The sequence below is a fragment of the Rhinolophus ferrumequinum genome, chromosome 10 (genome assembly GCF_004115265.2).
Source record: "Rhinolophus ferrumequinum isolate MPI-CBG mRhiFer1 chromosome 10, mRhiFer1_v1.p, whole genome shotgun sequence".
In the NCBI taxonomy this organism is placed as follows: Eukaryota; Metazoa; Chordata; class Mammalia; order Chiroptera; family Rhinolophidae; genus Rhinolophus; species Rhinolophus ferrumequinum.
The window spans coordinates 42,018,025-42,031,596 of NC_046293.1; the positions used below are offsets into that span (position 1 = coordinate 42,018,025).

General features: G+C 38.2%; 1 protein-coding gene across 1 annotated transcript in view; it reads right to left on the reverse strand.

Annotated features, from left to right (window-relative positions):
- The window catches only part of SYT10 (synaptotagmin 10), a 58,207-nt gene extending 45,283 nt beyond the window's left edge, over positions 1-12,924 (reverse strand). The window contains exon 1 of the mRNA XM_033117427.1: positions 12,475-12,924. Within this exon, the coding sequence (XP_032973318.1) occupies positions 12,475-12,625 (151 nt within the window). The 5' untranslated portion in view covers positions 12,626-12,924. The remainder of the gene's footprint in view (positions 1-12,474) is intronic.
- Positions 12,925-13,572: the final 648 nt, after the last annotated feature.

Here is a 13,572-nt window from a genome sequence, read left to right on the forward strand (position 1 = left end):
CACCACAGGTGTTCTCCATGAGGCCTCGATCCTGTAAAATTACTACATGGAGTAGAGTATTTGTTTCCTGAGGTTATGAAGCTTATACCTCAAAGAAGAAGGAAACAGATAAGTCACTTCCTAGGGATAGGAGTGGGCCAAAATTCCATGTTTATTCCTATCTTGTACACTCTTCCATCAGGAACATAAAGCAAGAGCAACAAAAGAAAGAAGGAATCATTAAAATTGTATCCTGAAAAAAAAAATAAAATTATAAAAACAAGCTCCTTATATTTTATACATTTTTACATTACTTGCAATTATTAATCATTAAAAATATCAGAAAACAAAATCAACTGTTTAATACTTAGATCTTTATGACAATTGTTTTCAACAAAATTTGTTTAACAAAATAAAAAAGAATCTATCAAAAGATAAAGGGAGGACCTGGAGGAATTTACGAAGTCATCAAAATGTTTTAAATCAGGGTTCCAAACTTTTTTCAATGTTTTTCACCAAGGACCATATATGGTAAAATACACAAACAGCTGGGCCACTCACTCGAGGTGAAGAATGTATTGCCTCAACTGGTTTATTTAAGCAAACTAAATATATTTTTGAAATTTTCTGCGGGCCAATTAAAAATGGATTGCGGGTCGCAGTTGGCCCATGGGCCGCAATTTGGACACCCCTGTTTTAAATGATTCTTTTATGATTTCGATTCAACATTTTAAACCATAACATGAAGAATGTTATGAATTTGGACTTAGTTCAAAGAAAAAAATAAGTAGTCCCCAAAGCATTTTTAAGTCAGATATTGAAACTGTCAGATACTCTTTTCAGAAATAACACTCTGGCTAGGGAGAAGATCTGAGTGGAAGCCAGACTGGAAGAGGAAAATCTTGTTAACAGATTATAAATTACCCACATGAGAGGTTATAGTCACTCCAAAAGAGGGTTTCTGAAATAGGAAAAAGAACTGATTTTGGAGATAGTTGGGAAGTCAAAGCTGTAGTGAAGGAGTGTGAAGACTGAAGGACAAGAATCTGACACTTTGGGAAACAAACAGGATGATAAAATAAGGAAGATCATGATTTCAGTTTGGGCCATACTGAGTCTGCAGTACTTGTGGTCATGCAAGTAGAAATTTTGAATAAATTGTTGGTCACACATGACTGCGACTCAAGATAAAATTGAAGGACTTCCTTAAAGTGGAATCTGAATCCATGAAAGAGAAGATAAAAGCTTCTCCACAGAATCCCGGGAGTGCACCTATACCGGGAGGGTACACCAATTATGCTATTATGCTATGTGATATAAGTCAGATTGAGAAAGTCAGCCCTTAACTTTTTATGCTATTGACCACTTCTTAAAATATTAATGTACACTAATACCAGGAGTGCCAAAAAAATGTATACAAGTGGACACTTTGGTCAACGTTGCTCAAGCAGTAGTTCGCTGTAATCAGAAGTGTCTGGACACTGATGGTAACAATTTTGAGCACCTCTTGTAGTTGCTTAAGTCAAATGTGACTTGTATTCATCTATTATTATTGGTATATACTAAGTATTACAATTTTAATAGTTTTTTCCTTTCTTAAAATGTGTATACTTTTTTTTGCATTTTTTTTTGGCACCCTCTGAATTTAAAGAACTATTAACTTTAAGCAACAAAGAGCCTGCATGCATAAAAGACTGAGAAAGAGTAGAAGGAAAAGTATTTTTAAAGGTCAGGTCAATGTGTTTTTACAGAAATTTGGAGGAGAATATTTTAAGAAGTGGTCAATAGTATAAAAAGTTAAGGGTTGACTTTCTCAATCTGACTTATGTCACTTAGCATAATACCCTCTAGGTCAGGGGTGTTCAAACTGCAGCCCATGGGCCAACTGCGGCCTGCGATCCATTTTTTATTGGCTCGCAGCAAATTCCAAAAATATATTTAGTTTACTTAAATAAACCAGGTGAGGCAACACGTACTTCACCTCGAGTGAGTGGCCCGGCTGTTTGTGTATTTTACCGAATATGGCCCTTGGTGAAAAACATTGAAAAAAGTTTGGACACCCCTGCTCTAGGTCCATCCATGTTGTTGCAAATGGTAAGATTTCATTCTTTTTTATGGCCAAGTAATATTCCATTGTACATATGTAGCACATCTTTATACAATCATCTGTTGATGGGCACTTGGGTTGCTTCCATTGCTTGGCTATTGTAAATAGTGCTGCAGTGATGTATACATAGGGGTGTATACATCTTTTCAAATTAGTGTCTTGGATACAGAGAACAAACTGATGGTTGCCAGAGGGGAGGGGTTAGGTGTAAAAGATGAAGGGATTAAGATATACAAATTGGTAGTTACAAAATAGTCTCAGGGATGTGCAGCATAGAGAATATAGTCAATAATGTTGCAACAACTATGTACAGTGCCAGATGGGTACTTGACTAATCAGGGGGATCACTGCATAAATTATATAAATGTCCAACCACTACACTCTATACTTGAAACTAATATAAAACAGTATTGAATGTCAACAGTAACTAAAAAAAAAAAAAAATTTAAAAAAACCAAGGGTTGACAAGTAACCACTAATTTTAACAAGTAGATCTTTAGTGAATTCGATGAGACTAGTAAAACTTTTAACTAGATTAATGCAGTTTAGTTAATGAATGGGAGTAAGGAAGTGAATTCTATTAAAAGTAGATAATTCTTTCAGGAAACCGGATTTAGGAAAGGAGGGGATCAAGAGTAATAACTAGAGTAGCACATGGAGTTGATGAAGGTGTTTGTATTAAGATGTGCAATACTTAAATATGTTTTAAAATGTCTGGGAAGAAATGATTAGACAAGAAGCAATAGAAAGTTAAGCAGAGTGAATAATTAATAGTGAAGGCCCTTAAAAGGTGACAACGGATGGGCAAGGTGAAAGGATTGGATCACTTTTTCCTTTGTAAGAAAAAGAGGATGGTTTTGGAATCTGGTGAGTTTATTGGTCTTTGGGTAAGAAGTCAAGTAAGTTCTTGTTTACAAGTAGTCTTTTCTATCCAAAGTGGGAGTTAGGGAACTGTAGAGAAGAAAATTGATAGGAAAACATAGGATGTCTTGTCAGAATTGAGAGTTCTGTTGAAATTCAATACTAATAGACTGAGATCAGTCTGCCTGTTTGGGGGTAGGAACTGAAAGAGATTTGTCCATCAGTGAGGTCCCTCTCTCCCCAGGAGAATGTGATAAACCTCAGAAGAGAAAGTAATTGTAATGAGGAAGGATGCATCATAAATATGCTGCCATATTTACTGAGAGGGAATTCACAGAGAAGACAGGTGAATGCTTTGGAGTTTCTACACAAGTAAGATGAAAGCATCAGAGCTTTAGGTTGAGGGTTGAGATGTCTGAATTTATAATTCTAAGATAGCATTGTTCAGCATAATAACAAGTGTTTGGGCATGATCATAAAAGAAAAGAGGTAAGGTAGAGAAGAAAAGAAGATCATTGGAAGAAAGAGGCAAACCATGGGGAGGCCAGGATGATAAATATGAATGGCTTGCCTTTTCCATATCGACTTGGAATTTACCCGTTGCAATGGGCAAACTGGATGAGTGAGATCTCTCTAACCAAAATTTTCAATGTCTTTGGATAATTAAAAGCAATCCATTACATAGCAATACATCACATAGCATGCATCCTATTATATTTTGATTAGACTAAGAGTTAATGAAATTTACAGAAATTAGATTAGGCTCTAAGATAATCAGGTTTAAAATTGCTCACACTCTGGTGAGATTACATACATATGCATAACCATTGTTCTACCACTATTTATCTGTCTGACTATATATCTCTGACTCGGTTTTTTTCTAGAAAGATCTTACTCTTTTACCATGTTTTAATATCTCAAAATAAAGTGACAGTTCTGAAAAACTGAGAAAAAAAACCACTCTTATCAGGAAAGAGTATGCCAAAAAATGCCAACTTGTCAGAAACTTTTAGAAAGCAGAACTTTGCTAATGTCTGTACAACCAGATTACAGTAACATTTGAATGGCTCTATTCACTGTGGCTTGTGAAAACTGTTAGGTGTAATTACCGACTACCCATGCAGACGGCTATTATCACACAGAATTGTATAGACCAATTGGCGTGCTTTCAATTCCCAATTCCCATCGCCTTAGTTGATACTCTTATCTATGTCATTCTGTATCATATTTTTTTTTGTTTTAAAGTTCCAGTTAATTTTCAAAATGTACAAAAATGCAATGTCCCATAATTAATGAATTGTAATTTATTTCATGGATATTCCAAGCCTTTTGTTTCTTTGGTTGTTCCCCATTGTTGCCTGAACACAGACCATGCACATAGCATAGTTTTATAAAGAAAGAATGGGAATAAAATTTAAATCAGCAACTTATATTCAAAAAAGCTCAGGTAATCTGCTTCTAAGATGAAAATTTGGAATTATCTTTGAGGTTAACTTATTTATAGTATTCATATGGTATTATTATTATTATTATTAGACATTATTCTAATTTCTATAACAAGGGATCAAATTAATAGTGACTTAAACAACAGAGAAGTTTTTTCTCTCTCTCATGTAACCGTCCCAGCATAAGCACGCCAGGGCAGATACATTAGTTTCAAAGCGTTTTGTTTCTTCTATAGTTTCGCTTTGCTATTCGAAGGGTTTTGTCTTCTCCTTCAAGTCCAAGATGGCAAGCTTCCAGGTCCAAATTCCAGGCAGCTGGATGGAGGAAAAATAACAAGGGACAAGGGAAGGTGAGGGAATGTCCCTTCATTGTAAGGGCACAACCTAGAAGTGGTACATACCACTGCTGCTAACATTCTGATGGAGAGAACTTAGTCATAAACACAGGAAGGCTGAGAAAAGCTGTCCTTTTAAAGTTTCCTTAATCTTTTTATTAATTCTGTCACTTGCCATGTAAAAAGAGAGGATTCTATTACTGTAAGATAGAAGGGAAACGTGAGTACTGGGAAACAACTAGCAGTCTCTTCCTCATCTACAAATCAAACACATAATCATCCAATTGTACGTATCCCTGCAACAATGCTTCTGATAATTTCCATTTGAATTATATCGACTTTTGTCTTTCTTGAGAATTTCAATGGTAAAAAAAAAAATTACATGAATACTACATTTAATTGAGTATAAAATCCATATTTTTAAACACTTTCGTTTTCTGAAATCAGAATGTATCTTAGTATCAGTGGCTTAGTACAATCACTAAGAACAAGGGAGCAATGGTGTCATAGTTTTCTCCGTATGTGTATGCGCTAAAGGAAAAGCATCATCACTGAAAGTCAAAGAATGAGTCTCAGTGGCTTGGATGAAAATATTGGAGAAAACAGTGAAGCACAACCTTAACCCTACAAGCCAAGCTTTTGTTGGGATTGGGTGAGGAAAGGTAGTGCGTCATATGAGTTTGGCAACATTGCCCACATTCCAAATAATTGTGCAGGTATCTTTAGAGTACAGCACCAATGGCCTTTATATCTTTTATAAATTCTTTTAAGGAAAAAACTCTATCATTAACATTCATAACAGCACTCTTGATGGCACAGAGTTCAACACTGAGTGGAATAACAAAGGCGTCATCAATGTTGAATCAAAAGGCCATTCAGAAGACTGAGACTCAGAATTTTAATTTTAAAACTACTTTAACCCATTTATTTATTATGCTTTCCTTTTTATATTTATACAAGAGTGATATATGATTTTTAAAGTCTATGTCTAGTTAAATTTTAACAGAGGTCTCTCCATAAGTATAAAATAAAAATTCTACGCAATAAGAAAGCGTCAAGTCTTTAATTGGCAGCATTCTTTTTTCTTTTTCGGTACCATATAAGATACTGGTACATCTTATAATCAACAACATGATAGGTTCAATCAAATGTGGTATAAAATATGGTATTCAAATACCCAAATTTATTTTTATAATCTTTACATATGCTCATTACTGAGTAAATAATTTATAATCTGTGATCGTCTATTAATTCTACATTTAGGTTAACTTGAACAACTACGCACAACATTTAATTAATGGCACCAGTATGGTTTAATATCTGGAACAGTGGCTTTCACATAGTAAGTGCTCAATAAATATTTGCTGAATAAAAGCATAATGCTAAAACCACCTTTCAGATACATTAACAACTCACACTGAAACATATCAGAAATAATAAGCTTTTTAATATTTTGTATCCACTATTCCTGTAAATCTATGACTACGGAAATAGAAGGGAACAATGAACATGGAAGAGAAAACAATAGTCCTAGTTGTTTGATTAAAATAATTCTGCCATATGAACAAACTGACATTTACAAGATTTTAAAAATTGACTGTAATGTCCTCTATTCAATAATGGAATGTTAGACAGTAGATCATAACACATCTCAGGATACACCTGAATGAAACAAGAGTTATTAATATCAGTTCCTCCACTCCATCCCACCCCCACCCTAACCACCCCAGGATGATTCTACCCTTCTAGCTCTGAGGCCACCATAGTAAATTCCATAAAGGATATTATACACTGGGGGGAGCATCTCGTGAGTTACATAAACATCTAACCACTATGCTAATATAATGAAACTAATATAATATTGGATGTTAACTGTAATTGAAAAAGAAAAATAATTAAAACCCGTAATTGAAAAATTAAATAAGCAAAAGAAGATAAGTAATGATCATTTTTGAGCATGCCACCAACAAAGGAAATTAGTATTGTATAATTAGAAACAAGCAAAATAATATACCGACCTTTAACAATAACACTCCCTATCAGGAGGTCCAATTTTCTTTGATACATTCATAGTAATCATACTTTGGAATCTCTGAACAGATGACTCTCAGCTCTTTTCCACTATAATATTTCGTCTCCAATGTTCATAGTACTGAATTTTACTAATAATGTGGACTGTTAATTACTTAATGTAGATAGCCAAAATATGGCTGGAAAATAAAACAAATGATATTTTAATGGATTCTTTTCTAATTAAAAATTAACGAAAACAATTTAACTGGTAATTTAATATCTACTTTCATTATAAGCTTTTAAATGAACATATAAAAGGAGCTATATTTATAATTATATAAGCTCAAAGTTGTGCATTTAAAACACACTAAAATCTTTTACGTGATTTTACTGTTGAAATAAATCAATTATATTTGGCCAATAGTATGAGTAAAAACTTAGCTGTGGGCATTTTAAGTGCATATGCATGCATATACTCAAGTAAGAAAAATTAAAAACATTGTGTCTTGTATTTGGATGACAGCAAATCTAATAAAAAGAAAGCTTGAGGTTTGGGTCATAATTGTACACTGAGAAATCTTATTCATACCTTCCTATATGCCATTAATTCCAGCCAACAGTATATAAAGAGTTGGGAGCCTATCTTTACAAACATTGTTCCAGTGCCCTATAACACCAAGAATGCCCCCAGGATCTCTTCCTATTTCTACTTTTTGCTGAACTTAGAATCTAAGGAGTTCTTGTCCTACCTCCATCACTAACTAGTTGTGATTTGAGGAGAAGTTGCTAACTTTTCCTGCCTTAGTTTTCACTCGTGCAAAATAGTGATTCTAGTGTTAATTGGAATGACTAACAGCAATTTGAATGACATTTTTGTCCAAGCTACTTTCTATTTAAGCAAACTAACAGGCTTTCCTTTTACTATTGTAAGTGGATATACTAAACAGACGTTTCCTCTTCTCTAGAACTTCAATAAATTCAATACATTTATTATGCAACACAAATTTAGCCAGGGTATTAAATGCTTTTTTATGAGTATGTTGTTCATTATAGTCTGGATTTTAAATGCCTCAAGTGCTCTAATTTCTGCCATTATCATAAACTAAATATTTTGATGCTTATCTACATAGGATACTGTATTATAGACACTGGAGACACAAAGATACAAACATATACAATTTATTTTCAAAAGGGATTTGGAGATTATTAAATAGCACACATCATTTTATAAATAAGGAAAATGAGGCTTCTTGAGGATAAATTCATTAATTCAATTATTCATTCTTTCGTTCAACAAATATTTATTGAGATTATATTAAGAGCCACAGATTTTTCTAAGCAATGAGGATAAAACAGCAAACACACCACTGCCCTCAAAAAGCTTACATTCTATTAACTTCATGTGCACAACATTAGTAGAATAAAGTGTAAATCAGGAAGGAAGAACACAATTGCATTTCAAGTATAGATCATTTTAATTGGCATTGGAAATTCTATTAAACATTTATGATAATATTTGTCTTCTGTCAGAATTTTGTACAATAAAAAGCTTGCAATGAATGCAGATGTATTGCAAATAATGGCTAATTTTTTCCATAAAACAAAATTACAATGATAATTAGATTTTAAAGAAAATGTGATTTGAATAAAGTGCATAGCTATATACTTTGCACATAAAATCACTCTTACAAGAATCAGGTTTCAGAGATTCACTGAGGAAATATCTTAATTTGTCACATGAAAAAAAAAAAGGTTAAGTTAAAATAAAATATCCTGACAATACTGCCAGAATACTGATGTTTCAGAATTAAGAAAAGTAAGTCGTTGCTGAGACCTGTCTGGCCTTTGAAGACAGCCATCCATTTCCCTTTAGAGAACATGAAACCAAGCACAACGTGTATTGACGATCAAGTAAAAATGAGACTAGAAATAGTAGAAGCCGGCCATTTTTCAAGGGAGTGGCAATGTGGAGGAAGGAAAAAACCCTCTCACGCATCCTTCATATGGGTTTATAGTTCTGAATTCATTGTGTGTGGTTCAGTTACTCTTTTCCAAACCTACAAGTCTCAAGGAAAATTTTCCACTATGTTTCTAAGTTGTAATTCTTTATATGATCATTAGAATGTGCAAAACTCAGCAGTATATTGATATAAAATTTATAAATAATCATTGCTTTGTGTTTGTAGAAAAAACCTATAAGGGCTTACTCATTTTAAGCCCTTATGATAGACTTAAAACTGCCTTAATCACAGAGGAAAATCATGATGTAATTTTACTCATCCCCACATTGAGAAATTCACACATGTATGAATTTAGAAAACATTTGTTTAAACTTTTATTTAAAAAGTTTTAGTCTCAAATTAAAAGTGTGAAAATGCAAAGTTAAAACATTGAAGAATTAAATGTCTATTTAAAGTATTTAAATTAAGCTTAGGTCTCTACAATTGTGATGTGCTGTGAGCTTAAGTGGGTCTGGTTTTGATAAGCTATGATTTATGAGCTATGCTTTTCAAACCACGTAGTTTCCTAAAACCTCATAAGCATTTGGATATGGAGCAGCAATTAAAGACTGACTGGAAATGAACCCAACTCCAGTTCAAAACTATTCCGTATATTTAGTCACAGTATATCTGAAAAATAACATTTGAAACCAATATATTGTTTTGTCTTTTTCCTAAGCATTCTAGTATTAAATCATATTGTGCATTAAGATGAATTTAGTGGGTGACATACTTATTTGAGGGGGAGAATCAGTAGTAAAAAGATGGCAAAAATCTGACTTTCTAAAAATTACACAGGATGAACCTTCTAGTGTACTAGTGATGTTGACATCGATAATGTCTGTAATAAAACTATTCGAAAAGAGTTAATCAACTGGTGTTGGCAGCTGTTGGCAGCTCTAAGTCTTCAAAAAGTTTACTGAAATATGGAATTGGTCAACTCGATTGGTAGATTCTCAATGTCCGTATCACTGATGCTACGTCTGCTACTGCGGTTTTGGTAAAGAGGATGGTGAAGCTTGTTCTTTATTGGCATTCAAAAAACTAGCAGGATAATATCTTATTTACATATGTGATTCATAACTTCTTTAATGTACAATGACTTTCATCGGGATTACCTGAATTTCTCTCCCTCTCCCCTAGGTGAAGAAATCTAAAAATATACACAATCTGGAAGCTTTCAATTGTCACTGCAACCATAGAGTAACTACCACCATCTGGGCGGTGCTGATTAACATTCAAAGTAAATAACCCCTGTACCACCCAATGTGAATGTCCTCCGACCGATAATGTGTTCCCCATTAAACAGTGAGCAGAAGAATCACCTACCACAAGCGGCATTTTGGGACCCAGCATAAGGGGCATGAGTATATAAGTTATAAGAAAATCTACTTTAAAGCACAATGTGAAGCTGGGTGGCTAATTAATATAATTAAAGTTTTGGTAAATAATCTTTGAATCTACTTCCTAGCTATATCATGATATCGGGAGTTTATTTGCTGATTAAAGTCTTTTACTTCTATTGCATAGATTTACAAATGGGAAATGGAATGCAATCTTGTGCACCTTGTATCTCCTATACAACCTAGTAGAGGGTCTTCTCTAGGGATAGCCATTCAATATATATTCATATATATTCAATCAAATACTCCATTTGAATAGTATATATTTTCCCTTAAGGGGAGAAAAATATCCACGTATTTATTTTTGACTAATCCCACCCATGCCCTTTTTGTTCCCAAGGGAAAGTCCAACAGGAATTAGGATGACAAAAGGAATTAGTGTTCAGGGCAAGCTCAGAACCGTTTCTATAGTTCATACAATACTGTGTTTTACCTTAAGCTAACAGAGTTGTGCATTTACAAAGATTTGGAAGCTAGTACTATTTGGTCTCTAACTTTCACAAATTTTCCTCATTACCAGCCAATCTGAGAAACCGCTTAGTGTAGGATCACAAAGGGGTGGGGAATTAATATTTTTCTCCACAGTATCAACTGCTAAATGACCAAAAGCAGGTCTTTAAATACTCTCATGTCTTCCATTGTACCCCTTCTCTGAGTCTTTAGCATGTGAATCACCAACACATTTCAGAAGACTTTATCCAATGTCACCACAGAGGACTTCAAGACCACACACACTACGATTATCTCATGCTCAGCAACCATATACATGGCATGCATATACACCTTGTTCACCCCGTTGCTTCTAGTAATAGCTGAGTTTCATACATTCCCAGGAGTTTAATACCTACTAAACAAATGGAAAAGACTCTGTTGTGGTTATGCACAAAATGTCTAAGTTCCCAGCACGTGGATAGCACCAATTATGTATCATTCTGCTCCAGGATCGAAACAGCAGCATCTCTTCAGGTTCTGCCAAGTGCAGACTGAAGCCTCTCTTGGTTCCTGTTGCCATGATCAGAGAATGAGAAAACCCTGCAGATATTCCATACAAATAATGGTATGTAAAAGCTAAACCAAATCTATTCTCACCTCCGTCCCCTCTCCCTTTGTTTTTAGTGGTGATGGAGGGTCACTCTATGAGCCCTGTTCACCTCCTTCCCAGCTCGCAGGGCTCTTACAGTCAGCTCCCCTGGGTTTAGCGGTCCAGCTCTTGTTGCCCTGGCTACCCTCAACCCGCAAAAAACCGGCAGGAGACTAAAACGACAGCAAAGCAAAGGGGAACAAACAAGACCCTACAGAAGGAATGACAACTTTCCAGCCTGATGCTGAAAATCCTGACACCAGTGTTTATCTCCCAAAGCAACAAGTGACCCTCACAAGGGGCTCTTGAAACCACGCGGCCATAAACCCAGTCATCTCTCCTGTGAGAATAGCATAACAGGCAGCACAAACCATGGCGCAGGTCGTTAAAACCTCTGTCCTCACGCGTGACCAAAACATACGGTCCCTCCCTCCCTCTTGAAAAAAATCTGTCACCTGAGATTCCTTACCACCTTCAGATTTCTGACGATCGATATCTTTCTCTATCCCACCCCATTTCTTCCCAAGTTTCCTATGTTGGGGTGCGTATGAGAGCGTGTGTGGAAAGGGTTTTCCCTCTCTTCTACTTACTCTATATGTGTCCTGGGCCTTAGCTGTCGCCTAATGGGCAATCAATAGTAATCCCTGCTGTTTTGCCAACTTTGTCATGAAGCCCTAGAAAATCATATACATTAAAGGGCTTTGGAAACTGTCAAGTACTCAACAGGTCGCAGCTGCGGATTACCCGTTCCGGGATTTTTGCTGCTTTCGGAAGCCAAAGTAGCCCCATTTGCAAAGCGATTCTTTGCGTTCAAGCACGGACTGTCCCGCCCGGCCCCTTCCGCAACCCGCGACCCACGGGAAGAGCTAGAGCAGTCGGAGTCCCTCCCGCAAGCGGACCCCGCGGGCAGCGCCGGGCCAGGTCTCGGCGCCGCCGCCCGCGCTCGCGGTCCCACTCCGGGAGGGAGACGCCAGGCGTGGGAGAGAGCGGCGAGGGGGTGAGGGAGCGAGACGGCGCTGGCGGGCAAAGAGCAGACCAGAGAAGTGGAAGGAGCCGGGCGGATGGAGATGAGACAAAAGCTGAACCGCCCGCGCTCGAAGTCGCCAGCTGCTGAGTGGAAAGAAGGCTCGAGGTAGGCAGGCGCGTTGTCCCAAAGATGCCCCGGCGCCGCGCGGGAGGCGCAGGACACGGGAGCGCGAAGGGGGGCGCGGGGTCCCCGCGGGGCGCGAGCGGTGCCCTTTCCCGGTTACCTGTGCTGCCTCCGCCCTGGCTGCCCCTGTCCGGAGGGAAGATGCCCGAGCACTTCTCCCACTCCACCTGGCCCGCGAAGCACAGCTCGGTAACAATGTGCAGAGCCTTCTGGCACAGGCTGCTCACTCCGTCCTCCTTGTGGAAACTCATCGTTTGGCCTTTTTGCCCTCAGTTAGCCGACTTCTCTCCCCTGTTCGTTACCTCGAGGCTGGCCCCTCTTGCGCCCTAAGCCATATCCCGCCCGCGGGGACTTGGGCCAGAGAGCGCGCTGCTGAGAGGTAGCAACTCTTAGGAGCCCCAAGTTGGCCCCATGGCGGGAGCGGAGGGAGCCGAGCAGAGCGGAGAGATGGGGCGGGCAGTCGCGCGCGGCGGCGGCGGCGAGGTTTGCGCCAACTCCCGGCCGCGCGAGCGAGCCGAGGCGAGCTGCAGAGAGAGCCCGGGCTTGGAGTGCGGAGGGGAGGGGGGAGACGGAGAAAAGCCAGAGCCCTCGACTCGCAAGAACGCCACCGCCCCCCGCAAGTTCCCGGCGCGTTTGTGTTTCTGGCAGGTGCCTGGGGGTGGCGCGTCCAATGGCAACCGGCGCGGGCCCGGACGACCCGCGGCGGTCCGCGCAGTTCCAACCCCCCCACCGCGGGCAGCTGGGGAGGGGGTTGACACCCGAGGGGGGGGGCGGCCCGCCGCCTCGGCTGAGTCCCCCCACGGAGCCCGGGGAGGCTCTTCTTGGCATGCAGCGTGGAGGAGAAATCTCGGTTTTCTCTGTACTTTTCTCAGACTCAGTCTCCCTTCACCCCAACCCCCTTGTCCCGTGTGCCTTCAACTTTATTACAGACGCGTGCTCCTCTCTTTGCTCTATCCACTTCTACTTTTCTGAAAAGTCATTCTGTCTGAAGACAAACTGAAAAAGTTAAATTAAAAAAAATAGAGATCCATAGTCAAACCAGACGTCCATGGGAGGAAGACAGACGTCCTTGGAAATCATTTTAAAAATGATTTGTAACGATGATGATTTAGACAGTCTATTTAACCCTAGTGGTCTTTTTATTACTAGTAATGAAATTCACCATAAGGTACATTTACTTTCATACAGTTCAGATTTT